Genomic DNA, 25833 nt, shown 5'->3' with positions numbered 1-25833 from the left:
CAGACCTAAGGCCTATCTGGTCCAGCATCCCGGATCCCACATTAAATCCCCACCAGATGCCCTTGAGAAGCCCACAGGCCCTCTCTCCTGCTGTTGCTCCTGCAACCGGTATTCAGAGGCATCCTGCCTCTGAGGCTGGAGGTGGTCTATAGCCACCAGACCAGTAGCCATTGATAGACCTGTCTTCCATGGATTAGTCTATAAGAAAGTAAGAACAAATAACTATCTCTTATTCAATATTCTCTTGGGGGTATGTACGAACAGCCTTGCTGGAAAAGGCCTATCTACTCCAGCATCTTGTTCCCCACAGTGGCCCACCAAATGCCCCTGAGAAGCTCACGGGCAAGAGATGAAGACATGCCCTCTCTCTCGCTGTTGCTCCCCTGCAATTGATATTTGGAGGCATCCTGCCTTGGTGCCTGGAGTTGGCCTATAGCCACCAGACTAGTAGCCGTTGATAGACCTGTCCTCCACAGATTTGTCTAAGCCCCCTTTAAAGCCATCCAAGCTGGCGGCCACCACTGCATTCTGTGACAGAGAGTTCCCTAGATTAATTATGTGCTGTGTAAAAAAAAAAATCCACTGCAAAATTAATCTTTGTCTTTGTCTTAAATAAATAATAGTGATTTAATATTATTAACACAATTAGACAATAATAATAAATTAATATTATTTAATTAAGACAAAGACAAAGATTAATTTTGCAGTGGGTTATTTATTTATTTATATTTATTATATTTATAATTATTTGTTGTTGTTGTTGTTGTTGTTTACACAGTCAGACAGGTGTTATTGACTGGTTTGTTTTATCCAGACATCGAGTCCTTCCCAAGGACCTGGGATGGCTGGATTTTATTATCAATGTTGTTGCTGTTGTTATAGATAGCATCGCAGAATATAGGCTGTTCCTAGTAAAGTTGCTTTTTGTAATTGGGTGATGGTGATTTCTGTGGCCCCTATGGTGTTGAGGTGCTCTTCAAGGACTTTTGGAATTGCACCTAGGGTGCCAATTACCACTGGGATTATTTTGGTCTTTTTCTGCCACAGCCTTTCAATTTCAATTTGTAGATCTTTGTATTTTGTTATTTTTTCTATTTCTTTTTTCTTCTATTCTGCTATCCTCTGGTATTGCTATGTTGATTATTTTAACTCGTTTTTCTTTCTTCTCGACTACAGTTATGTCTGGTGTATTGTGTGGCAGATGTTTGTCGGTTTGTAGTCGGAAGTCCCATAATATTTTTGCATCTTCATTTTCTACCACTTTTTCAATTTTATGGTCCCACCAATTTTTGGCTACAGGTAGCTTGTATTTTTGGCAGATGTTCCAGTGTATCATCCCTGCTACCTTGTCATGCCTTTGTTTGTAGTCAGTCTGTGCGATCTTTTTACAACAGCTGATTAGGTGGTCCACTGTTTCATCTGCTTCTTTACAAAGGCGGCACTTGCTGTTTGTTGGGGATTTTTCGACTTTGGCTCTTATTGCATTTGTTCTTAGTGCCTGTTCTTGTGCAGCCAGTATTAAACCCTCAGTTTCTTTCTTAAAGTTGCCATTCTTAAGCCATTGCCAGGTCTTGGTGATGTCTGATTTTCCACTTATATTGTGCAAATATTGACCATGCAGTGGCTTATTTCTCCATTTTTCTGCTTGGTTCTTGACTTGTTCTTTCTTGTAGGCCTGCTTTGTTTCATTGGTGTTGAATAGTTTCTCATTCTTGACCATTTGAAGTGCATCTTCTTCACTGTCCTTGATATATTCTTCAAGGCCTCTTTTCTCCTCCTCTACTGTTTGATGGACTTGCAGCATTTCTCTTCCACCTGAGCTGCGAGGGAGGTATAGCCTATCTACATCACTGTGGGGGTGCAGAGCATGATTGATGGTCATGATTTTCCTGGTCTTACGATCTAGCCTCTCTAGTTCTGCCTGGGTCCAGTCTATTATTCCTGCAGTGTATCTGATAACAGGTATAGCCCAAGTGTTTATGGTTTGTATGGTGTTTCCGCCATTGAGTTTGGACTTTAGGAATTTTCTAACTCTCCTGATGTATTCACTTCCAGTTTTTCTTTTAACTTCAGCATGTGCAATATTATCAGCCTGGAGAATGCCCAAGTATCTGTAATGTTCTTTCTAGGGATGTGCATGAGGATCTTCGATGCCAACGTGGGGTAGCACTTTAAGGGCGGGGGAGGGTGTATTCACCCCTCCTGCCGCATTTCCCCCGCCAGCGCGCTGTCGTTTTAAAGCCCCTTGGGGTGGCAGCGTTCCTCCCTGCCTCCCCGTTTCCCCCATCGGCCGGAAGTGGCTGGAAGTCCCAAGCACGCGTGCACCCGTCATGCGTGCGTGCGCGCCCTTCTGCCATGTGCGCGGGCACACACGACGGGTGCACGCACACTCGCGACTTCCGGCGACTTCCGGCCGATGGGGGAAACGGGGCGGCAGGGAGGAACGCTGCCACTCCGAGGCGGCAAAACGACAAACGACAAAATGACAGCGCGCCGGAGGGGGAAATGCAGCGGGAGGGGTGAGTACACCCTCCCCCGCCCTTATAGTGCTACCCCCGTCGGCGTTTTGGCGCCAAAACTGCCCCCAGCGCCGAAATGTTTCGGAGGCCTTCATAATGGCCTCCGAAACGTTTCGGACACAAGCCTAGTTCTTTCTCTTCCGGGTTCTTGATGTTGTTTCCATTGGGCAGTTCTATTCCTTCTGTTTTTGTTATTTTTCCTCTGTTCATTATTAATGCAGCACACTTGTCTAGTCCAAACTCCATTGCTATATTGCCACTGAATATACGGACAGTGTTTAGCAGTGATTCGATTTCTGACTGGGACTTTCCATACAACTTCAGATCGTCCATGTACAGCAGATGGTTGATTTTACTGGATGTTTTAGATATTTGGTATCTGAGGCCTGTTTTGTTTATTATTTGTGAAAGTGGAGTCATGGTGATTACAAACAACAGAGGGTTATTATATTTTATTATAAATATAATAAATAAATATTTATTATTATTTCTTGTTTACCCAGTCAGACAGGTGTTATTGACTGGTTTGTTTTATCCAGACATCGAGTCCTTATTCTTCTTCTTCTTCTTCTTCTTCTTCTTCTTCTTATTATTATTATTATTATTAAATAATTTGTCTGTCCTAATAATTCATCTTTATCTCTCCTAAATTTCCTGGCAATCAGTTTCACAGGAGGAGTCTTGTTTCAACCCTTGTTTCTAGTGTCCTGAGAGGTTGTCCCATGAAAATGACATGGGTGACTGACAAGTTTTCCTGTCGCAATTTTAAAGGTAAAGTGTGTCGTTGAGTCGGTGTCGACTCCTGGCGACCACAGAGCCCTGTGGTTGTCTTTGGTAGAATACAGGAGGGGTTTACCATTGCCATCTCTCTCTCAGTATGAGATTATGCCTTTCAGCATTTTCCTATATTGCTGCTGCCTGATATAGGTGTTTCCCGTAGTCTGGGAAACATATCAGAGGGGATTCAAACTGGCAGCCTCCGGCTTGCTAAATCAAGTCATTTCCCCGCTGCACCATTAGGTGACTCGTCAGACTTAAGCATACCCTATTAAAGGCTCTGCCCCAGGAAATTATGCATGCCTACCTGCCCTATCTTAAGGACTAGGATCTTTTTTCAAATGAGAGTCGAGATTCTTGAGGTGCGGAATTTTGCACTTCATGCCACGTCCCACATTTGCTGAGCCCAACTGTGGAACACTCCACAGAACAGAGCATCCTATGAGACACAACTCCATTGTTTCCAAAAACAGTTTGCATCACAGGTAGTTTTGGTATCGATCTGTTATCTTATATCAGGGGCTGGACTCAACGCTTCCATTGTGCTCCTTCCCTTTGATTTGCAGAAAGACATGATTGCACAGGATTATGCCCAGTTGAGGGATTAAGATGAGACATGATATGAGAAAGACTTTCATCCCTACCAGTCCTTACCAGATAAATTCCCGGCAGTGTGAGCAGTACGTAGGTTGCCGCAGATAGGTGGCCATAAACTTGTGTCCGTTGACTTGGTGAACCCGCCTGCGCATCGCCCGTTGGCGTTTCCGGGTAAAGTTTTTAAAAATCCGGTCCCTCTGGAGGGTTCCTGTGCATGCAAAGAAAGTGGTTCAGTGAAAGAAAGAAAAATGCTTATGCTTTAGAACACCACAAGCTCTGGTGCTATTTTCCTTTAAATTTCAACCCGGAGTTTTCTCAAGGCAACTAGCCTTTAAAGCGGGTCCATTCTCTGGCTCCCTTCTATCTGTTCTCTCTGTGCATACTCTGTCTCCTCATTCTTTTTCCTCATCTGTCATCAAAGTGTCTTGCTAAGACTAAGATCTGCACCTCTATGTTACAGCCTCACCATACCGGTTGCCTACTATACCCCTTCTTTTGCACACCTACAGGGAGGCACTCTCTCTTTTTAAATTAGTATTGTACAATACCTCAGCCAGCTTAATAGATGCTTCATAAGATTATTCCCCCATCACCCACAGCTGCAGGGGATGATGAGAACTGTAGTCCAACAACAGCTGGAGAGACTCAGGTTGTCCACCACTGGCCTAGACACCTGTTTGTCCTTTTTCTTGGAATTCTCAGGAACAATTGCCATTGTGCTGAGTTGTGTCTGAGTTATCGCCTGTAGCTAACTTCTCCCAGCTCTTGAGAATTGCCGTTTTTCAATCCACACCTCGCACACTTCCCATTTCCACCCTGACACATCATTCCCATAGGCGTCTCGGCGTACACTTGCACATCACTTGGCTTCGTGACTGGTTTGGAACTGAGTTGTTCCCTTTGCAAGGAAAGAAGAAAGCAACTCTTTCCAGATGGCACTCAGAAACCCATGGAAGGGAAAGGGCCTGCCTGTAACCTTGGAGAAGCCGCTGCCAGTCAGTGTAGACAATACTGAGCTAGATGGACCAATGGTCTGACTCAGTAGAAGGCAGCTTCCTATCATGTTCCTAGCAGAGCTGTAGTGGGGTAAAAAGAAAGAGGGAGGGAGGGAGGGAGACACAGCAGTGGCAGCTATTTGCCTTGCTAGCTCCACCCTCCGTCCTCACTGACACCAGTCACCACTGCTGCTGGGGCCCCACATCTCCGTGCACCACTGCCACCATTCCTCGTCTGGGCCCTGAACTCCCCTCCTGTTGCTCTGAGCAGAGCTGCTCTTCCCCCTGGATTTCTGGGCGGAAGTCCAGGGTCTCCACACCCCCTGAGCCCCCCCAAATACTCTTTAGTCCAGGCTTTCCCAACCTGCGGGCCTCCAGATGTTGCTGAACTACAACTCCCAGCATACCCAGCCACAATAAATTGTGTCTAAGGATGCTGGGAGTTGTAGTTCAGCAACATCTGGAGGCCCGCAGGTTGGGGAAGCCTGCTTAGTCTGTCCCAGGTGGGGTGGCTGCTGTGCTGAGCGGCCAACGGTGACCTGCACTAGGCAGGCAAGCATGACCTCTCCTTTAGAGGCAGAGTGGGGAGTGGGGAAGGAAACATGTAGGATGGGAATATGGTGCGTTGCATGCTGAAATGTTTCATATTTGCACAAATTTACCTGTTTTATATTCTTACATTCTTGTGAGTTCAGTTGCTCTTTGTGCTGTCAAGAACCCACGTGTTAAAAATTGTTTGTGTGTGAGGGGGAATGATGCTTAACTTGCAGCAGGGTGTGTTGGGGGCTCCAAAGGCCTTTAGGTCCAGGCTCCAAAATTACTTAGGTGCACCTCTGGCCCTAAGCTCCACATACCCCTGACCAATGCTACAATCCTAGGAAGAATGAGTGAAGAACGGTCAATGCCAGTAGATTTTATTATTTTATTTTATTTTTCACATTTTATTTCCCGCTCTTCCTCCAAGGAGCCCAGAGCGGTGTACTACATACTTGAGTTTCTCCTCACAACAACCCCGTGAAGTAGGTTAGGCTGAGAGAGAAATGACTGGCCCAGAGTCACCCAGCAGCAAGTCTCATGGCTGAATGGGGATTTGAACTCGGGTCTCCCCGATCCTAGTCCAGCACTCTAACCACTACACCACACTGGCTGAGATGCAAGACAAGCTCATTTACCATCTGGATCCCCAGGCCTGCAGCTCATCATGAATGTTCTTCCTCAGGGGAAACAAAACAACTCAATTTGTAAATTATGAGATCCGTCTAAGTGGGGCATTCAATCTACTCCTGCTGCTTGAGTGAATTCCCTAGTTCCAGCCTCGTAATTTGCATTCAGATTTACTATCTATAGAAAAACTGGTCTCCCCACATTTCTCTCTAGACAACTATTGATTGCTTAATTTAAATGTTGAATAGTTTCCCCCAAGGAAGAAAATTCATGAGTTGGGAAATTTGGAAACCAACTAGAACAGGGGTTCTCAGACTTGGGTCCCCGGATGTTGTTGCACTACAACTCCCATCACCCCCAGCCAGATGTTGTTGGACTACAACTCCCATAATCCTCTATTCAAAGTATATTGAACAGTTTCCACCAAGGAAGAAAATCAATGAGCTGGGGAATCTGGAAATCAACTAGAACAGGGGATCTCAGACTTGGGTCCCCAGATATTTTGGGGGGGGGACTCCCATGTGGAACTACAACTCCCATTATCCACAGAAAAGTCATTGTGGCTGTGGATGATGGGAGTTGTAGTCCAACAACACCTGCAGATCCCGGTTTGAGAACCTCTGTTGTAGTAAATAAAATTGACGTGCACCTATTGACTGTTTACCTTCTGCCTCTGAGAAGGTCAGGGAGAAATGCACACTAATATTGCTAGGGGCTTTTATGCACAGCAGGTTTTACCGCAAGTTTACAGGGAGGCTTTACTGCGAACTGGAAGTTGTAAAAAAAAGAAGAAGACGACACAAATAGTGGATTTTTTTTTACCTCAGATATAAATCGGGTTACACTCTAATGCACAGTGAAAAACCCAAACTGTGTGTTAACTGCTCCCCGATAACTCACAGGGACTGCGGGGTAAATCGAGCCGATATGTGAACGCACCCCCTCCATTCTGGAGCAGATGAGAGTTAATGGGCTCTCTGTGTGAAAAGCTTCCAGGTCTTCTGAGCAGGAGTGCCAAGAGGATTTTCTGGGCCCAGTGCACTGCGTGTGGGTTGGGGCTCTGTGTGTGGATTGGACCAAGGACTGCGGGGACTCCACCTGGGAAACAACAGTACTGTGCGGGACTCCTGGCTCTTCACTGCTGAAGGCCTCACTCAGATACACCAAAGCTCTTTGGAAGGATCTTCCTGCAGCCAATTGCCCGGCTGTACAGGCAAACTCCACCCCTGCTGCTAAATATAAGAGAACCACCACTTTAAAAGGCACCTGTTTGCCCAGGTAGCAGCGGGACCCATTCATTTCCATTTTTATTTCATCATAAAACAAATGCCGCTCCCCACCAATACATACAATATATATGGGGCTTTGTTGTATGTACCGACATTGAGGGAGGCTCAACTGTCATGCACGCGGGACAAGGCCGCCTTCTCTGTGGTTGCCCCCAGGCTCTGGAATGCTCTCCCAGTGAATGTCCACTCTTCGACTTCTTGGCTGCTTTTAAAAAGCAACTGCTGTGTTTACCTGAATCTGAGACTAGGTCCCTCCCCACACACACACACAAGTATTTTGATATTAGAAATCAGGTGGTCATCTTAAATTCAGAGTCCTGATCCTTTCAATTAAATGCAGGTATAACCTGTATTTTCCACCTTCAGTGGCACAGTGGGGAAATGCTTGACTAACAAGCAGAAAGTTAGCGGTTTGTTTGACTCCCCGCTGGTACTATATCGGGCAGCAGCGATATAGGAAGATGCTGAAAGGTATCATCTCAGACTGCGCGGGAGCTTCCAATGGTAAACCCCTCCTGCATTCTACCAAAGAAAACCACAGGGCTCTGTGGGCGCCAGGAGTTGAAATTGATGGCACACTTTACCTTACCTTTTATAACCTGTATTTAACCTCTACTTCTAAAGGGGGTCATCTTTTACCCCTTAGGAGTTGCCAGTCTCTCTGCTCTTCTGCTGCGCTATCTTAAGTCTTTTTCACAGCTGCTGCTTTTTGGTGTTTTTATGGTTCTTATTGTTTTTAATTGTTTTTAATGTTTTAATGTGATTTTTATGGAGTTGTAAAAAGGCCTTTCATCTTATCTGAAAGACTGAGTAAGAGAGCCATGCAGATCTTATCTGAGAGCGAATTCCAGAGCTGGGGGGCAATCACCAAGAAGGCCCTGCCATCATGCTCAACTATGGTGGTGTGTTTTTATCAGGCGGTTTATAAATATAACTAGCCAACCCCGCACAGATAAACTGTGCACTATTTGGGTTGCCCCCACCCACCCACCCCCCACACACCAGCATGCCTGGCTTTCTGGCTGGCGTGGCTTTCTGGCTGGCGCTTGCCTCCAGCGTCCTCCTACACTTTGCCCTTCCTCATGCTCTTCAGGGTGGCGGGGCTTCACCCGCCGCTACCCGCATCGCCCCCCCCCGTGCTCTTCTGGAGCCTGCCACCTCGCCACTGCAGCCGGGCCCGAAAACGCCGCCACCTTGCCACCGCAGCCAAGCACGCCGCCTCCCTGTCCGTTCCCTCCTGCTGCCGCCTCCTGACTCCTTGACATGGCCGGGCCCACCACCGCCTCCTTCTCCCCGCCGCCACCATTTCTCCCGGCAGCAGCCAATGGCTTCCTGCAAGCCTCTGCTGCCCAGCCAATCAGCTGAGTGCCGGGACGTATCCCCACTGAGTGCCGGGACACATCATCTACGAGGATTAAATATATAGATAAATAAATAATTGACAAAACCAGTGATATTTTCTTCCTGCCTCTCCTGCCACATTCTGGGTTCTCCCAAAGGAATCCAGTTCCTGAAGTGGACCTACCCAGGGTGGCACAGTTGCATACCAGATTATTTGTGATCTCTGCATGACATGGGCAACAAGAATGTGATACAGGTTTATCTGGTTGTGAGTGGTTTGTATTTTCCCTCTCTACATGGACTCCTACACACAGGAAGAGAAGTAGAAATATTTCTCCCACAAGCCACTTTTGTATTCAGAAGTGCAGCTGGCAAAAACCTACATAGCACCCAACATGTTAGTGTAGGTGTGATCTTCCTTTATTTCACACCATACACTCACACACCTCTAATCCTGATGGTTGCGATCTCTGCAGGCATGCAAGCCTGTCCTCCTTTCCTTCATGAACTGCCTCAGCTGCATGAGCAAGGAAACAACCATCAGAAGCATGCCAGGCTTTGAGGTCATTTGCACAATCAAAAACTGTGTTCTACCCAGATTTGGGAGCTGTGTGTGATCCCGAAGCAAGGCAGGAAGAAAATCTGGGTATCTTTTCCTCCCACCTTGTTTCCACACTTCTACCCAGGTTTTCCTCCTACCTTGCTTCCACACAACCAAAAACTGGAAGCACACACAACTGTCAAACCTGGGTAGAACGCAGTTTTTGACTGTGTGGATGACCTCTATGTGTCACAGTTTAACTGAGCAAAGAGGCAACTTTTTAAAGTGGTGATTCTCTATTGAGCAGGGGGAGAGCAACTGGCCCTATCCACCCCCAGCACAGCATCCCTGCAGTGGCTGTTGCTGGTGTCTCTCTCATGTTTCTTTTTTTAGATTGTAAGCCCTTTGTGGACAAGAAGCCACTTTATCTGTTTATTTATAACAATGTAACCCGTTCTGGAAACTGGTTGAAAAGTAGTATATAAATATTTGTCGTGTTCATATTCGTAAATAATGAGGCTCTACACACGATCCGTGTGGCCCCCGGAAGTCCAAGAACACCCCATGCAAGTGTGCGGGGCATTTTGGGGAGACCCCTGAGGCTGGGAGTCTTGTTGTAGTCTCCCGGTCGCGGGTCTCCTCGTGAATCGCATTGGCGCGCAGCCACAGAGTGCAGCGCTGCATCACAGCGTCTCACGGTTGGGGAAATGGGGTTAGCGGAGCACTCACTCTGCTAACCTCATTTAACGGGGGTATTTAGTGGGGTTTGCTGCCTTAGCCCGCTTTCCTGCAGTCGTGAGACTAGCCTGAATGCCTTTTAAACAAGACATAAATCCTGGCATGTCTTGGGGAATGTCTTTAGGGGATTGGGGCTGTAGCTCATAAAACATGAAGCACACATTATGCGTCCAGGTTCAGTCCAACTTTGCATCCATGCAAACGGCCAACACATCCGTGGTTTCTCTTGCTCTGCTGGCCGACTGGAAGGCTCTCTCTCTAGAGCAAGCATCCAGCACCAGCTGTTCCTCTTGCTTCACTGGCTGGCTGTGGGGGCTCTTTCATATGTGAGAGATGCCCCCCTCCACCAAGCCAGCCAGTGTGATGAGAGAAGCCATTGATGCTGGATGCCTCTGCCTGCTAGAGCTAACAATGGGCATGATCCAGCATCGGTGGTTTCTCATGTGCATGCCGTCTCAGCGGCAGCAATGCAAAGGTGAGGCGATGCCCTGAATGAAGGATTCGCCAGCCTGTGGTGTAGCTGCAGCCTGAGGCTGTTGCCTCACAGTCTTAAAATTAAATCCCTTTTTGATTTCAGGATTAAAATTTAAACCATGGCCATTCAATTATATTCCTTTTGCAGTGTCAAGAAACTTTGCAAACAGAAACAGAGGAATTACTTCTGTTTTTAACACCTCCTGCAGCCACAGGCCATTGTGGCTGGGGGTGATGGGAGTTGTAGTCCAACAACATCTGGAGATTCAGGTTAACCCCTGTCCTAAGCAGTCATCTTTCTCACGCCTTCTCATTTATGAACCCTTATAAAGCAATAGCATTTCCTATACACATCATCATGAGTCAGACTGCAGGCTCTGTGTTTGGAGAGATTCCTCTGCACTTCAGAGTTGGGCCCACCTTTTCCAAATAGAGCAGAGCCTTTCTGCATGAAATATTCAGGAGCCAGTGCTGTAAAAACTGCATTAGCAACCCCACTAGATTTCTGAATTTACTCTCTTTGATCTGCTGGTTGCCAGGAGCTTACGTTTGCCTTTCGTCTTAAAGCGAAGATGGAACCCTGAGTCAATATTCAATTGTATATAACCCTGTATGCTTTGTTAAGTCGCAGGGCTAAGCCTTATTAACATGGTGATTCAGCATTCTGGGAAGTTCCCCACTCAAATCTTACATGAGGTGCTGGATTTTCTTAGTGCAGTAGATGGACAGAAGGTAGATTTCTGGGTGCCTTGCAGCAGATGAGCAAGTGTTTCCGATTTGCAAAATGTTTAACAGTAGCCAGTCAAACTGCACTCTGAGGTACATAGGAACATAGGAAGCTGCCATATACCGAGTCAGACCATAGGTCCATCTAGCTCAGTATTGTCTTCGCAGACTGGCAGCGGCTTCTCCAAGGTTGCAGGCAGGAATCTCTCTCAGCCCTATCTTGGAGATGCTGCCAGGGAGGAAACTTGGAACCTAGATGCTCTTCCCAAAGTGGCTCCATTCCCCAAGGGGAATATCTTACAGTGCTCGCACTTCTAGTCTCCCTTTCATATGCAACCAGGGCAGAACCTGCTTAGCTAAGGGGACAAGTCATGCTTGCTACCACAAGACCAGCTCTCTGATCATTTATACAATCAAAAACTGTGTTCTAACCAGGTCTGGGAGCTGTGTGTGTTCCCAATTTTTGCTTATATGGAAGCAAGGTAAAAGGAAAACCTGGGTAGAAGTGATTGTGTGGAAGCAAGGTAGAGGAAAAGCTACCCAGGAGACTTTACACACAGGGCTTCTACCCTGAATTTCCTTCAGAAGAGAGTGTGTGCATTCACACACCAGCCAAACTTACCCTGAAGTCCCTTCGAGATTCTTGGACCCACTCCACACACAAATCGGGCTTTGTGATGCAAATTTTAGCTTATCTCAATGTATTTCCGGATTTTTAAAATGCTGGTTTTAAGCTACTTTTTCTGAAAACGCCGGAGCAAATAGGGAGAGGCACTGACATAGAATCATTGGCGTGCTAAGAGGGACGCTCGCTTTAGAAATGCAGATATCACTCTTTAGGAAGCTCTAATCCACCCCCCCCCAAAATAGGCTAGAAGGAAAACATGGACACATGCCATGTGAACTTGTTTCAAAACAAAAACCCAAGAGCAATGGGGAGGGGCTGCTTCCCTCAATGCCGCGAGTGTAGTTTGAAGTGGCTTTGCTCAACATTTACCCTGCAGCAGCCATGTGCAAATAACTCCCAGGTTTTCTTCCTTGCTTCCACACAACTGAAAATTGGGAGCACACGCAGCTCCCAAACCTGGCTAGAACACAGCTTTTGATTGTGTGTATGACCTCAAATTCTCTGCCATGGTTAGACTTTCCTGATGGCTTCTTTCTCAGCTGCAGTTCCTCAGCTGTAAAAATATGAGTCCAACCAAAAATACTGGCCAGTATTGTGGTATTCGACCAGTCCATTGTGTAGCAATGCTGTTGAGTTTTAGCGGGCGACATTTGAACCGCTGGTCTGTAACACAGGTTCGTACTTGAATATGCAGGTTCTTCCAGTACAAGGCTCATGAGGGCCAGTAGGTAATTGCCACAAGGAAGAAGAGGATCAAGAGCTGTAATCTCACAGCTAATAACATAGACAGAACAGTTGCTAGCACCGAGGTTCCCAACACGTTTTGATATAAATCTTTATAAAATTGTGCAGTAAACCCTGGCTCTTCTGTTGGTTTAGGAGTACTGCAATGGTGATTTACTGAGCTGCTTCATAAAAAAAACATTCCCTTTATAGAGATGCATATTGAAGCACATTTGGAACAGAAATCTCAGCAGTTGTGCTGGCTATTCTACTGGTTCCACCCTGAGCATTTTTCACCTGGCTTCACTCTCCCAGCTGATAGTTTGTGGTTGGCTTCAGTTGGGGGACCTTGGTGTTCTAGTTAAACAAGTTGTTCCGGTAAGAACTAATCTGCCTATTTTCCTTTCACTATAATCTTAATTGATAATTACCATCCTCACAAGTTAACCCACTTCAGCCTTAAGATGGTCTGCCATCTTGAATTGGGGTGGATGACATCATCACAAACTACGCCATTGAGGTCTCCTTATGAGTCCTAAAACTGCTCCAAATTTGGCTCAGATCAGTTGGGTGGTTCACAAGTTAGCCCACTTGTGCCTCAAACATTCATGCATCCACCATCTTGAATCAGGGTGGATGACATCATCACAAACTACGCCACTGAGTTGTCCCTATGTGTCCCTACAACTGTACCAGATTTGGTCCATATTGGTCCAGGCATCGCGAAGTTGATTGGGACACACACACGGACACAGAATGCTGGGTGATCTCATAATTTTAATTTCCTTAAGGAAAGTAGCCTAAGAATAAAAATAAAGTAGACCCCCCAAGCCTGGAGTCTGTCCCACATCTGCTTTAGAGCATCCATGCTTACATACCTCACATAGTTCCAACCTTGGGTCCCCAGATGTTGCTGGACTAGAACCTCCATCTCCTGCCATATGGCTGAAAGCATAATCTGGGGACGCAAGATCGGGGACCCTCAATTTAGACTTTGGGTTCAATTCTTTTGGGTTGGGGTGGTATTACTGTGCCCATATTTGAGGCTTGAACATGTTTTTTCTCTAAGCAGGGTTGGATTTAGGAGCAGGAGACCCAAAGCATCCATGCTTCCAATATACCAGTCTCCAAATGTTGTGCAAACAAAGGCCATTGTGGCTGGGGTTGATGGGAGTTGTAGTCCAACAACATCTGGAGACTCAACTTTGAGAACTCCAGAAGTGAGGGAAAGATTGGAACTGGGGATTCTGCAGTTCACCTTCTTAGCCACTGCATTACACCCTGACATTGATTTCTTCTTATATCTTAAACCATCAGCCAGCCTTTCTGTAAATAAGCCCAGATTTATATGCACAAGGGAATAGAGAAAGAAGGAAAAGACGGCAAGCCCAAACTTGTTTCTTCTTCCCTTCTGCATTTGAATTGCAGCTTCTTCACTGGATTCCTGCAAAGGGGCCTGGAAGGGATGCAGGACTGCTGAGGCTGGCAAGGATTCATGGAGCCCTTTCTCACAATAGGGCGTGCACGTGCTCTTCCTAAAGCAGCCCCATCCCTTTAGGGAAAAGGTGGGCAAACTTGGCCCTCCAGCTGTTGTGGAACTACAACTCCTGGAGGGCCAAGAACTGGTGGGGGGGGAGGTTTGCCCACCCCTTCCCTAAGGGGAATATCTTATAGTGTCCACATGTGGTCTCCTGTTCAAATGCAAACCAGGGTGGACCTTGCTTAGCAAAACCGACACGTTATGCTAGCTACCACAAGACCAGCTCTCCTCAGACCAGTCCGGCATAAAACTAGTTGCTGACCAGGGTCCTCATATCTGACTATCAGCAAGGATTTCACAGAATACAGAATTAGGAAGGGGCCGGCATGAGCTGGTTTTTCCCTTTGCCTTCCTCTAAAATCACTGTTCTCCTCTCTTCCCCCTCCCTCCAATGTATGCACACCAAGATGCACAGTTTTCAATAATGGGAACAGTTATATTTTCACAGCTCAGCTCAGCAAACAGGTTCTTGGAAAATTATGAGCCAGAACCCCCAAGAGGAAGTTAAGTGTAGTGTGGGAAATAAGCAAAGGCCATGAGCGTGATGAAGAACCACATTCAGCATCTCTCAAACACATGGGCTTGAGCCACAATGCCACAAGATCTTATTTAACCACCTAAGAAAGAAGCAGACTACACGTTGTGTGCCCTAAAATTTGTTTTAAGGAAAGTGGCTTCAGGAGGGGAGAATTTGCAGCAAAAAAGTAGCAGGAGTGGGGCACTTGACCCTGTCTCCACCAACAAAGATGTAGCTGTAATTGAACAAGATGCGGGGAAATGTCCCTGGGCTTCTGGGGAAGGATGTGGCCTTCTGGCTGGCAACAGCTTGCTCTTTGCTCTCTCCTTCCTGTCTCCTTGCCTCATTGTCATGCTGTTGGCTCCTGATCAGGAGTCTCATCTCAGCTTCAAGCAAGAGGAGTCCTCTCCAAGATGGGAGGGGGGAGGAGTGTCAGGCAGCATCCTTCCCTCCTCTCCTCCTGCCTGGCTAGCTAGTGCTCGGGTTCACCCCAAACTTCCCACAGCCTGACTGCCAGGCTCAGTTGTGAGAAAGATATCACTGAGCAATCAGCCACAAGGAGGAGAATAGAGAGAAATGCTGCCTGACACTCCCCCCTCCTCCTTCCCTCCTGACACAAAGCTGAAAAGATCATCAGTCAAAGGAGACTAGGGACCTTTGTGAATCCTGCTCTTAAAAAGAACAGAACAAAACACAGGTCAACACCATACTATACTACTATTTTTCTCTGCTTCCACCCCGCCTCCTGCAAATCACCCAAAGCAAATGGGTTGAGTTTACCCCTAAATCCTGGGAGAAATCTGGGACTCTAGTTCCCTATAAAAAACTTTAACTGAGTGGTGTGTACAAGAGTCCGAGACAGTGTGAATGGATGAATAATAAAGACAGAAGGGTTCTTGTTGCTATATGAATAGATGGGGTGACTGTAGTAAGTATATATGTTTGGGGGGGGAAATGCTTCTGAGCCATGGGAAAGCGTGTGTGTGTGTGTGTGTGTGTGTGTGTGTGTGTGTGTGTGTGTAAAAGCGTCTCTGTGTGTGGGCAGAGTGTGCAATATTATTTGCATGGGAGCGAGAGAAAGGGCATGGCAAGAATGTTTTGTTTACAAGAATGTAGTTCTTCTGCAGCAAAGAAACAGGGTGGGGGAAGGAGAGGATGGCAAGAAGAGGAGGAGGAGGAGGAGAATCAGGAATCTTAATATACTGTATAACCTTTGCAATCACCATCAGTTGTCTGAAGTCTCCTCAGGGATGGCTCCGTGGGGTAGGAAGCGAAGGGGTAGCATACGCTCTTCCAAAAAATATTTCCCACTCTCCCATTCACCAGACTGGAACTTTACTGCAAGGCGTCAGATAATAGCGTCATAGAGGTCATTCACACAATCAAAAAAATGTGTTCAACCCGAGTTTGGGGGCTGTGTGTGCTCCCAATTTTTTGCTGTGTGGAAGCAAGGCAAGAAAAAAACCTGGGTAGAAGTGACTGTGTAGAAGCAAGGCAGTTTCCCCGCTACCTCACTTCCACACAATCACTTCTGCCCAGGTTTTCCTCATACCTTGTGTGGAGGAACTAGGCCTCGACCTCCTGGGTTTCTGTAAATAAGCCCCTGTATTGTTGTCAATATTCTCTAACCTCTTCTTTTTTGTAACTAAATTGTATTATAAATTGTATTATATTCCCAAAACTTCATTATTGTAAATAGGATTCTGTGCTTGCAGATCCCTGTGCATGGAGAAGGCTGGCAGGGTCAAAAATTCAAACTTGTTTTTCTGTAGTTTGACAGTTGGTTTTTGGAGGGGAAAGAGAGTTTAAAAAGAAGGAGGGACATTTTGTTGGTTCTGATTGGCTAGGCTGAGGAACGGTGGGGCCAGAAAAATGTATATAAGGAGAGAGACTGAGAGGAGTCCAGGGACTCTAAGAAGAGTCCTGAAAGTCAGGGAGTAGTCAAAAGCGTCTGCTGGAGCAAGTAGGAGCTGGAGATGGCAGAAGACGCAGATTGCTGGAAAGAGTCTGCCAGAGGGAAGTCAAGAGAGGAGAGTCACGGAGAGGAAGTCAGAGTCAAGGGAGGAAGTTGAGAAGAGGAGGAAGTCGAGAGGAAGTCGAGGAAAGGAAGTCAGAGTCAAGTCAAGTCTGCTGGAGAGAGAGAGAGGAGAGCTGGTCTTGTGGTAGCAAGCATGACTTGTCCCCTTAGCTAAGCAGGGTCCACCCTGGTTGCATATGAATGGGAGACTAGAAGTGTGAGCACTGGAAGAGATTCCCCTCAGGGGATGAAGCCGCTCTGGGAAGAGCAGAAGGTTTCAAGTTCCCTCCCGGGCAGCATCTCCAAGATAGGGCTGAGAGAGACTCCTGCCTGCAGCCTTGGAGAAGCCACTGCCAGTCTGTGTAGACAATACTGAGCTAGATAGACCAATGGTCTGACTCAGTATATGGCAGCTTCCTATGCTGCAGAAAAAGGAAGAGAGTTTGGAAGTCTGCTAGGGTGAGTCCAGGAAAGCAGACAGTGAACAGCCAGCAAGAAGAGAAGCCTAGCTGAAATTCCTAGAAGAAAAGGAAGAGCCAGGCTGGATTGAGCCCTGGACCTATGCTGTAATTAAAACCAGAGACTATCCAGCAAGCCAGAAGCCGAAAAGAAATCACAGAGGACTCTCAGTAGGGACCAGTATAGTGTCAGATAGTGACTGCATTTCCCCCATCTTTATTGTCCCCTGACCTGCTTCATGAATAACTATTCTGAATTTGTATTTTTTGCTGCAAAAGTGATGTTTGGATGGAACCAATTTTTCTTAAAGTAAACTTTCTTGTTATAAACAAATGTGCCTAGGCTTGGTTTTGATTTGGTCAAAACAACACTTTGCTGTGTAGTGACTGGAAGTGGAAGAGATCTTCAGATCTGACAACGTTTTCAAGCACAGTACGAGGCTATTCTCACGGTCATACCAAATTGGGCTAAGGGAGCCTAGCCCGATTTGATATGCCCGTGAGAACCGCCGGGCTTGCAGCTGAGCCTGGTTGTTCTTAAGCAGGTCACCCGCTTGAATACCCTTCCACTTAGCCGAGGTTAGCAGAGTAAGTGCTCCGCTAACACGGCTTTTTTGATCATGAGTTGCCGCCACGCAGTAGAAACTCACGAGTAGACCCGCCCCGGCGAGGAGGCTAAATGCAGCCTCCCGGCTCTGGGGTGTGTGTGTTTCTCTCCAGCATGCCCTGCGGACTCCAAAATCCCCAGCATGCCACGCAGCCCCCAAACTCCCCAGCCCCCGCTGGTTCCGTAACAGAGCCGGCAGTCGTGCGGGTGGCCAGTTCGGCTGCCCGCAGCCAACTGATGGGTCGTCTGCGAGGACAGTGGGCTAAGCCCGCTCCCCTTGCAAACCCCATCCCGGCAGTTCCCACTGATTGTGGGAACTGCCTCAATGTCTCTTTTCAGCCACCTAGTGGCGCAGCAGGGAAGTAACTTGCCTAGGAAGCAAGAGCCTGCTGGTTCGAATCCCCGCTGGTATGTTTCCCAGACTATGGGAAACACCTATATTGGGCAGCAGTGATATAGGAAGGTGCTGAAAGGCATCATCTCATACTGCGCGGGAGATGGCAATGGGAAACCCCTCCTGTATTCTACCAAGAAAACCACATGGCTCTGTGGCCGCCAGGAGTTGACACCAACTTGACGGCACAACCTATAACCTAAACTTTCTTGTTGTTAAAAAATTAGAAGCTTGTTGCTTATCTCTACCCCACACCTATAAGCCTTTCCAAATTACCAGAGTTTTGGATTTTGGTAATTTTTGCAGGGCTGTTGTAGTGGACCCAGCGATACCAAAGGTCCGCTGGGTGGATATGGTAAAAAAGTTAGGAGAAATAGAGGGCTGTTCCTCCAGACCTTGCTTCCACCCAATCACTTCTACCCAGGTTTACCTCCTACCTTGCTTCCACACAACTGAAAATTGGGAGCACACACACTTCCCAAACCCAGGTAGAGCACAGTTTTTGATTGTGTGAATGACCTCAGCCTATGGGCCCATTCACACATTGGGGCCATTCTCATGATCAGCAAAAATTGGGCTAAGAGAGCCTAGCCCTATTTTTGCTGATCGTGTAAACCACCGGACTTGCAGCTGAGCCCGGTGGCTTACAAGCGGCTAGCCCGCTTTTGTAGCCCTCCCCAAACCCGGGCTTCCCGATCATGAGTATCTGTGGCACAGCTACTCACGAGTAGACCCCCGGAGGGGAGGTGAAAAGTCGCCTCCCGGCTCCAGGGGTCTCCCCAGTATGCCCTGAGTGCTCGCGCAGGGCATACTGGAGCTTCCAGGGGCCACATGGTTCCTGAGCTCCCCAGCCCCAGCCAGCTCCTTCACAGAGCCGGCAATCGTGTGGGTGGCTGATCTGGCCGCCTAGGGCTCCCTCCCTGCTCGTGTGTGGGGAGAGCAGGCTTGAGAGCACACTCTCAAGAACCGGGTCTCACTGATCGTGAGTCCCGGCTCACTATGTTCAACACTTGTATAATGAGTGTACACAGGTACTGATCTGCACACAGGTACAGCCATTCACACCAACACAATGTACAAGTGTGCAGAAATCTATATACTCTCATACAGCAAAATATCTGCATCAAGTTTATGTCATGTAACCAAAACAACCATACCTTCTTTCCCTGTTTGCTTGCTTCTGCCTCCATTTCTCTCCCCTTCCCCTGGCATTTCCCTTGTGTTGACATTTTTACTGTAAGCCCCTTGGGGCAGAGATCTGACCACAAAACTTTGCAAAGCACAAGGAAGGCACTATAAACGGCCACCTTTTGTGCTTTGCAGCACCGAATGTGTAGCTCTCCAGCTTGTTAAAGGGGATCTTTGCTCCTATCAAAATATCTCCCTCATTCAGTCTGACAAGAGTGCATAGACTATATGGACCCTTGGCAATTACAATGTTCTTATGCTGTGTTCACCCACAGGAGAGTCTTGCCTGAATCACCTGGAGGTTCACATCATGATATGTGGTGCTACTAAAAAAGGAACTGGTAAACAAGAGAAATAAGATATTTATTCCTCTTACCTTCGGTGAAGCTGCCCGAGAGTGTAATGGCTACAAACACTTTCCCTTCTGGTTCTAAGTCCACCTGCAGGAGAAGGAAAATTGGGGGAGAGGAGGAGGGATATCATCAAACTGGATCTGAAAATTCAAGGATTTACTCTCTGTGGCTTGCTTTGCAATTATCATTAATGAATTAACCCGCAGGGCAGAAACATCCCTATGGGAAAGAACTCATCACTCAGCGAAAGGGAGTCTGCTTTGAATGCAGAAGGTCCCGGGTTCAATCTTTTGCATCTCTAGGGCAGTTTCCAAATTATCCACTCAACAGCAGCAAAATGCTTTGGTGGGGCAAATCACATTCAAAATGTAAATAGCAAAGCGCCCAGCAGGGGGAGCAGTCTCGTGAAAACAAACAACCGGAAAATACAGCAACCTTTTTACATAGGACATACAACATTTTAGCAAGAAATTGCAGCGATTAAATCTGAAACAAGGCATTGGAAATGTAAATGGCACGCTGCTGTCAGCGTAGGGACTGTGGTGTCACAACACAGGAAGTGCGGAAGCCAGAGACAGAGCCCTCTCTTGAGAGCTCTAGGGGGAAAGCAGTCCACAGAACTCTGTGCAAGCCTTCCTGCATGGAGCAAGGGCCCAAGAGGGCTCTGTTTCCCTCCCCTGCCACTGGGCAAAACACCACATTGCACAGTGGGAAGAGGCGGGGAGGGGCATGCTGAGTATTTAGCTCTGGCAGAAGTTTCACACAGGCCCAATCAACAATTATTCAGGGGGCCACACTTAAGTTTGGTGGGGCTGCTACTGACCCCCGGGCCTTACAATGAGGAACACTGGAACAGACAAAACTCAGTTACGTGGACCAAGGGTCTGGCTCAATTGGGCCGGTTATGTAGAAGGAATTTCTGTGTGCAGAAAAATAGTGGAGAAGGAGGTGCCAGATTGACCCTCCATTCCCCCACTCGCCAATTTTCAGAGGCCTTCGGGAAAGACACACACTCCCCCCGAAAAATTTAAGTGGGGATTTGCTCGTTAAGTGTTCCCTCTTTCTGCATCCTGCTTCAGCTGCTCAGCCCTCCCATTTGTTTGAACTAGGACTCTAGCAGCATCAGCAATTTCTCATTCTGACCACTGGGGGTTCTGGGGGTCGTGGATAAAAGTGCTGGACTCCTCCCCTCTTTGTTCTTCCAGTGTTAGTCTCCATTTTGTCTCTCCAGAGATGGCTGTTTGTTTTGGTCTCTCTCTTCAGCCATGAGCTACAGCTGAAATAAGCTGCAGGCTTTTTCACATTTGTTTGTAACCTTTTCTTTAAATAAATCCCTGTAGTTCTTCAATACTAAAGGACTGTCTCAAGACCTCTTGCTTTGCTGCTTTCTCACCAAACTGGTTTTGCTCTGCTATTTGGGGCCTGAACTGCAATTCCTCCCCTGCACCACTAACTACAAATTACCACATGACCCTCCTTATTAGTCTTATTATTTTGTATTTATTTATTATATTCTTCTTCCTCTACCTCCTCTTCTCTTCTCTAGGCCACATTTCTGCCCAACAGAGCAAAAAGAAGAAGAAGAAAGCAAAAGAAGAAACAAAAGTAATTAATTTTTTTGTGCACAGAACCATTTGCTTATTTTCCACAGGCCTTTACAGATGTTGCAGTTGGTTTTCATTATGACTTGTGCAAAATATAGGTCAGTTGTCTAGAATTTTTTTTCTTTTTGATCATCATTCTATTTATAGCAATTCTGCTAAGATCTGCTGAAGTTCAAGTCACCCCATCACATGCTAACGATAAAAAGCTCCCTGTTAATGGTTTGTTCTCTTATTTTTATTTCTTTAAAAAAAGAAAGAAAGAAAGAACTCCGGAGGAGAGCTGGTCTTGTGGTAGCAAGCATGACTTGTCCTGTTAAGCTAAGCAGGGTTTCCCCTGGTTGCATATGAATGGGAGACTTGATGTGTGAGCACTGGAAGATATTCCCCTTAGGGGATGGAGATGCTCTGGGAAGAGCAGAAGGTTTCAAGTTCCCTCCCTGGCTTCTCCAAGACAGGGCTGAGAGAAATGCCTGCCTGCAACCTTGGAGAAGCCGCTGCCAGTCTGTGAAGACAATACTGAGCTAGATAGACCAATGATCTGACTCAGTATATGGCAGCTTCCTCTGTTCCTAACTGCTCAAAATAAATATAATCGAGTGTAATATTTGCAGCAGCTGAAACATTCTGAAAATGGGATCTCTGGAGGAATGACTAGACCATTTCTAATGGCCTTCCTCCATGCCTCGACTTGCAACCAAATAGAAAAAAATAAAACATGTTGTTTTAACAAGTCACAGTTCAGAGAGAGAGAGAGAGACCACACACATCTGCAGAGCCACTCTGGAACTGAGTGGAAAGGCGGGGAAAGGATACAACCAGAGAACCCATGTAGAAAAACAGGTTTCAGAGGAGGTAGTCAGAGTTGGCCAGTTTAAGAGCATAGGAACATAGTAAGCTGCCATATACTGAGACATTGTTCCATCTAGCTCAGTATTGTCTACACTGACTGGCAGCAGCTTCCCAATGTTTGAGGCAGGAGTCTTTCCCAGCCCTACCTGGAGATGCCGGGGATTGAACCTGGGACCTCCCACATGCAAACAGAAGCTCTACTACTGAGCTACGGCCCAGACTGCTGAGGGGGAAATCTTACCGTCAGTCACCCATCCAAATGCAAACTGAAGCAAACCCTGCTTAGCAAAGGGGGCAATGCATGCTTGCTACCACAGGATTGGCTCTCCAAAAACGAATTCCCAAATCAAAAGACAGAGAAGATCAGGGGCTCTACATTTGTTTTAAGTCCTAGAAAGTCCTCCTTAAGAAAGGTGCAGATTAGAACCACAAGCCTTTGACTCTTCGGAATGACTGCGTTTTCTTTCGGTGTGAGAGAAAGAAAGACAACGAGGCTCTGCACATGATCTGTGTGTAGCTCGCCCTGGGCGGCTGCGTTGGCCATCCACACGATTAGCGTCTCCATCACAGAACCGGTAGAGGCGGTAGGGATTGGGGGGGCCACCCAGCCCCCGGAAATCCCAGAACGCCACACGTGAGTGCACAGGGCATTCTGGGGAGACCCCTGAGGCCGGGAGGCTTGTTGTAGCCTCCTGGGCGGGGGTCTCCTCATGAGTCATCACGCTAAGGCATCTCATGATTGGGAATACGAGGTTAGTGGAGCGCTCGCTCTACTAACCTCATTTAATGGGGGGGGGGCGGTACTTAGTGAGGTTTGCTGCCGGAAGCCACACAGCTCCCATTGTGGCACACAAACGTAGGCAAGCGGGCTGGGCAAGTGGCAAGTTCCCAGCACAGAGAATGAGCAGGAAGTAAAAGGCCCAGTTCATTAGGATATTGCATTCCTGGTCCATAGGAAGTTGCCTTATACCAAGTCAGACCATTGGTCTACCTAGCATGGTATTGTCTACACTGAGGAACCAAAAACTGAGTAGGATGAGTGTCCTACCCAGGTTTGGGAGCTGTGTGTGCTCTCAAACTGTTATAAGTGAGAATTCTACAGCATTGTCTCTTAGCACCACAGTAACCTCTTTTGGCCACTAGAGGCATGATGAGTTATATGAACAGGTCTCTATTGGTCAGTTAGAGTCAGAATTGTTCAGTTGTTGAAGGCTAGTGTCTGTTTGTGTATGCTGTTCCATGTCTCTATGTGATGTTTTAGTTTATTAAAAAATCTTTATTTAAGTTATTTTAAAACTTTATTTAAATCTTTATTTATTTTAAAAAAAATTCCTAGGGACATCAAAGTGGGTCGAGTGTTGGAGCATGATGGGTGCTACCTACTACCAAACCCACAAAAGAAATGGGCAAGTGGGCAATCTTTAAGAAATTTTTTTACCTTTCCTCAAAACCCTCATAGGATCCTACTTTGCAACCCTGTCTTGAAAAATACTGCAGAAGTACACAGTCAAAGGGAATCTGTCCCTCCCAACACAGAACATACATTTCAAACACAATCAAAAATGGTCAAAAAAGAATCACTGACCCAGAATCCACTGCCAGCCACAATGCCTGCACTGCAGTAACATCATTGGCACAAGTTGTTATCTCTCATACAATTATGACTCCTTACTTCCCAACAGCTGCCACAGCAGCGCCCTCAGCAGCAAGCATAACCATAAGCTCAACTAGAGCAACTCCCTCCTTTGGCCTCCCCTTCCCCCTGCCAATGGGGGTACAGTTGCCTATGACAACATGATTTGTATGATAACAAGCCAAACAAGAAGCAAGGAGATTTCAAGCTAATCGGAAGCCAGTGACAGAAAATCAACCAGCAAGGGAAAAACAGGCCCTCAAAATGGCACTCAAAACATTTCAACTCGAAACGGGGCTGTTTTGTTCCGAGCTCGAAACAGGCCCTTTTTAAAGGGCATTTTGTTTCAAGCTCAAGACATTGAAAACAGCCCATTTCTAATAGAAATATTTTGACATCAAAATATTTTGCACATCCCTAGTTTCTTCGCAGTAGGTAGAAGGAGGGAGAAGGGATTGTGTGGTATCAAGGTAGGAGGAAAATCTGGGTAGGACAGGGCTGTTTCATACCCAGCATTTGACCAAGGTAGGAGGCAAAGCTGTCCTACCCAGTTCCTGTCTCCCACACAATCACTTGTTATACCTAGTTTTTGGTTGTGTGGAAAACCTCACTGACTAGGGTTGCCAACTAGGGATTTGTATAGACATGCAACTATGCAACTATTTGGGGGACCAAGCAACTTTTGCATTGGTTGTGGTGTCCAAAGTTCTGGGGAGCAGGAGTTACCTGTTGGGGTTTGTGTTTATTTAGCAAAGCACCAAAAGGAAGCTACCCACTCCAGCTACTGAGTAGAGTGCAGAGTTTAGTTGTTGCAGTCATTTAAAGAACACACAAGGCGATTGTTGTACAATCTAAACTGAATAGGTTTATTGTACATTTAGGATAGGAAAGACCAAGTCCTATCTATCAGCTACATAATGGATAGGTAGGAAGAGAGAGAGAGAATGAGAGAGAATGAGAGAGAGAGAGAGATGTTTCCATCTACTCCCTAAGAGGAATGGAAGAGGACTGATTCACTACAAGAAGTACCTGAAGAGTCAAAGCAGGGGCGGTCACAGAGTTGAGTCAAGCAGGGACAGGTAAAGGAGACCCTTGCTAGCGACCTCTGCTCCCAATGCCCCTAATGGTCATTAGGATAATCGGTGCAAAAGGTCGATGCACTGGAACTCCATATCCAACATTACCCCTGCTAACGAAGGCACCTTTTAAAGTGGTGAATCCCTTCTATTTCTCATGGGGAGAGCAACTGGCCATATCCAACCCCAGCACAGCATTCCTTCAGTGGCTGATGCTGGTGTTACCGTGTATTTCATTTTAGACTGTGAGCCCTTTGGGGACAGGGGTGCATCTTCTTATTTATTTTTCTTTGAAAACCACTGTGAAACCTCCAGTTGAAAAGCGGTATACAGATGTTTGTAGCTGTAGAGAACAGCAAGCGAGTGGGAGGCCGTGCACACACCATTGTGCCAGCATGCAAAGAGGCCGGCTCAGTAGCTAGTTGGCTGCCCTGCCTTGAGTCAAGAGGTGAAGTTGCTGGCCTGGCTGGGGAGAGCAGGCTGGGTGGCCTGTCGGGGAGGAGGACAGAGGACTGTGTGTGTAGTAAGGCTCACCAGGGCGCTTTCCAGATTAGCTGCTCAACAGCAGCAAAATGCTTCTGTTCAGGCAAATTGCTTTTGAAACGTAAACATCAGGGGGAGCAGTCTCACGGAAACTAACAACCCCCAAAAGCAGCAACCTTTTCACGCCGGACACACAGTGTCATAACACTATATCGCAGTGATTAAATCCAAAACAAGGCATCGGAAATGTGAACGGCACCCTGCTGTCAGCGTAGGGACTGCGGTGTCACAACACAGGAAGTGTGAAAGCACACGCCAGAGATCCCCCGTGACCCCGTTGCAGGGTGTAATCTGGAAAATGCCCAGGAGATGAATTTATGGTTAAGAAGCAGGGGCCTTGGAAACTCAGCACCCGGACAACAGACTGAGCAGCATACAGCTCACCTGGTCATCAGCTTCACAGTGGTGAGCTGTATTTATTCTCAAATTATCCATTTTGAAATCAAAATAGGCATCTATAACGCCAATAAACATAAACACATTTCATGCAAAGTGAAGACCTTTTGGATACTTTCTTGAGGGTGAAAAGTGTCCTCTATTTC

General features: G+C 46.8%; 1 protein-coding gene across 1 annotated transcript in view; it reads right to left on the bottom strand.

The window, feature by feature from the left end:
• PRKCH (protein kinase C eta) overlaps positions 1-25833 on the bottom strand; it is a 173204-nt gene that overhangs the window by 108575 nt on the left and 38796 nt on the right. The window contains exons 2-3 of the mRNA XM_053243651.1: positions 19610-19673; positions 3951-4101 (exon numbers count right to left, since the gene is read on the bottom strand). Of these exons, the coding sequence (XP_053099626.1) occupies positions 3951-4101; positions 19610-19673 (215 nt within the window). The remainder of the gene's footprint in view (positions 1-3950; positions 4102-19609; positions 19674-25833) is intronic.

Source organism: Hemicordylus capensis, chromosome 1 (genome assembly GCF_027244095.1).
Source record: "Hemicordylus capensis ecotype Gifberg chromosome 1, rHemCap1.1.pri, whole genome shotgun sequence".
Lineage (NCBI taxonomy): Eukaryota > Metazoa > Chordata > Lepidosauria > Squamata > Cordylidae > Hemicordylus > Hemicordylus capensis.
This window is presented reverse-complemented; position numbering and strand designations above follow the sequence as displayed.